The sequence below is a fragment of the Wasmannia auropunctata genome, unplaced genomic scaffold (genome assembly GCF_000956235.1).
Source record: "Wasmannia auropunctata unplaced genomic scaffold, wasmannia.A_1.0 LD335030.1, whole genome shotgun sequence".
NCBI classification, from domain to species: Eukaryota; Metazoa; Arthropoda; class Insecta; order Hymenoptera; family Formicidae; genus Wasmannia; species Wasmannia auropunctata.
In genome coordinates, this window is record NW_012027860.1 from 23,448 (window position 1) to 24,817 (window position 1,370).

Below are 1,370 nucleotides of genomic sequence, written 5' to 3' on the forward strand. Positions count from 1 at the left end.
CTGCAACGGTTTATTGAACTCTTAATAGACCAGAGCATACGTCAATCTTACGTCAATTTCACTCCCAGAGTCCCGCCAAAAAACAACGTTTTTAAAGGAGTAAATTTCTCTGTCCGCTTCTGCGGATAATTTTAGTCGGCGTAACTCGGCCGACACCGCGAAGCACGGGCGCAACAATATATTTGAATAATTTTATTGCCTTATATTATTTTTAATAAAGATATAAAGATTTTTTAAAGCGCACATATTTTTGTATTTCTGTGCCACATTTCTATTTGTATTTTTATACTCATTATATTGTAGTCGAAATAAAGAAAATGTAATTATTCTGCTTTCGAAGTTATTTTATTATTTTTTTCTCTGAAAAAACATGAATGTTTATTCATAAAAATTTTTATTTTTAGACACTCAATTTCAATATTTTAAAGCCATTATCATTATACTACTTTTTTACAAAATTTATATACTCTCTATAGTATTATATTCTAGTAAAAAGATTATTTCATTCACTATATAAAAGTTATGAATTATTAAACAATAATACGTTGTTTCAAAACTAGTACATTTATGAATATATGAAAGACAAATGAAGTACAATCTGACTTCTATTATGATAAAAACTTATTGTTAAAGATTTCATAAGTACACAAAAATTACTTTATATTTTTGTATAGTGCAGAGCAATAAAAAAAAACTGCTGTGAACTAGAAAAATTTTTGAGAATTTAGGTTGAAAATTTTACATTTCCAAATGGAATTAAGTATACTTATAAAAAACAAAATATTATCAAAATATAAAATCTCCATTTTTTTTATTTATGTCATGAAATAACTGGAAATAATATGCAATAGTCTATACTTGCCTTTTATTACTTTATGAAGATACGCCATTTCATTCACAGCATCGTAAGTCAAATCACCATATTTTGCTAATATTTCATCAATTTCTTTGCAAACTTTGTCTTGTATATCTTGATGCTGAGCTAATTCGTATAGAGCGAACGTGGCTGTCGTCGAACTTGTTTCAAATCCGGCTAAGAAAAAAATATAACTTTGTGCAGTAGCTTCCACCATAGTAAGTTTACTTACAGTTGCTGTGGATAAATAATATAATAAGTATAATAATATAATATTTTGATTAAAAATCGCATAGAGAGAGAGAGAGAGAGAGAGAGAGAGAGAAAGAGGGAGACAGAGTAAGAGAGAGAGAGGGAGTTCTCTTGCGTTTGTAGATTCCCCTGTGATGAGAGATAGGTAGCCGCGGGGCGACATACTTTACTCGCGTGTGCGCTTTTGCATTCTCGCATCGCGAGACTTAAAACGAGGCGCGATGACATCGCGTAAATTGTATCCTTCGTAAATGTCTTCGCA

General features: G+C 30.4%; 1 protein-coding gene across 1 annotated transcript in view; it reads right to left on the minus strand.

Annotated features, from left to right (window-relative positions):
* LOC105457824 (cytochrome P450 6a9-like) overlaps window positions 1-1,370 on the minus strand; it is an 8,774-nt gene that overhangs the window by 3,654 nt on the left and 3,750 nt on the right. Inside the window, exon 3 of the mRNA XM_011702715.1 lies at window positions 863-1,093. Within this exon, the coding sequence (XP_011701017.1) occupies window positions 863-1,093 (231 nt within the window). The remainder of the gene's footprint in view (window positions 1-862; window positions 1,094-1,370) is intronic.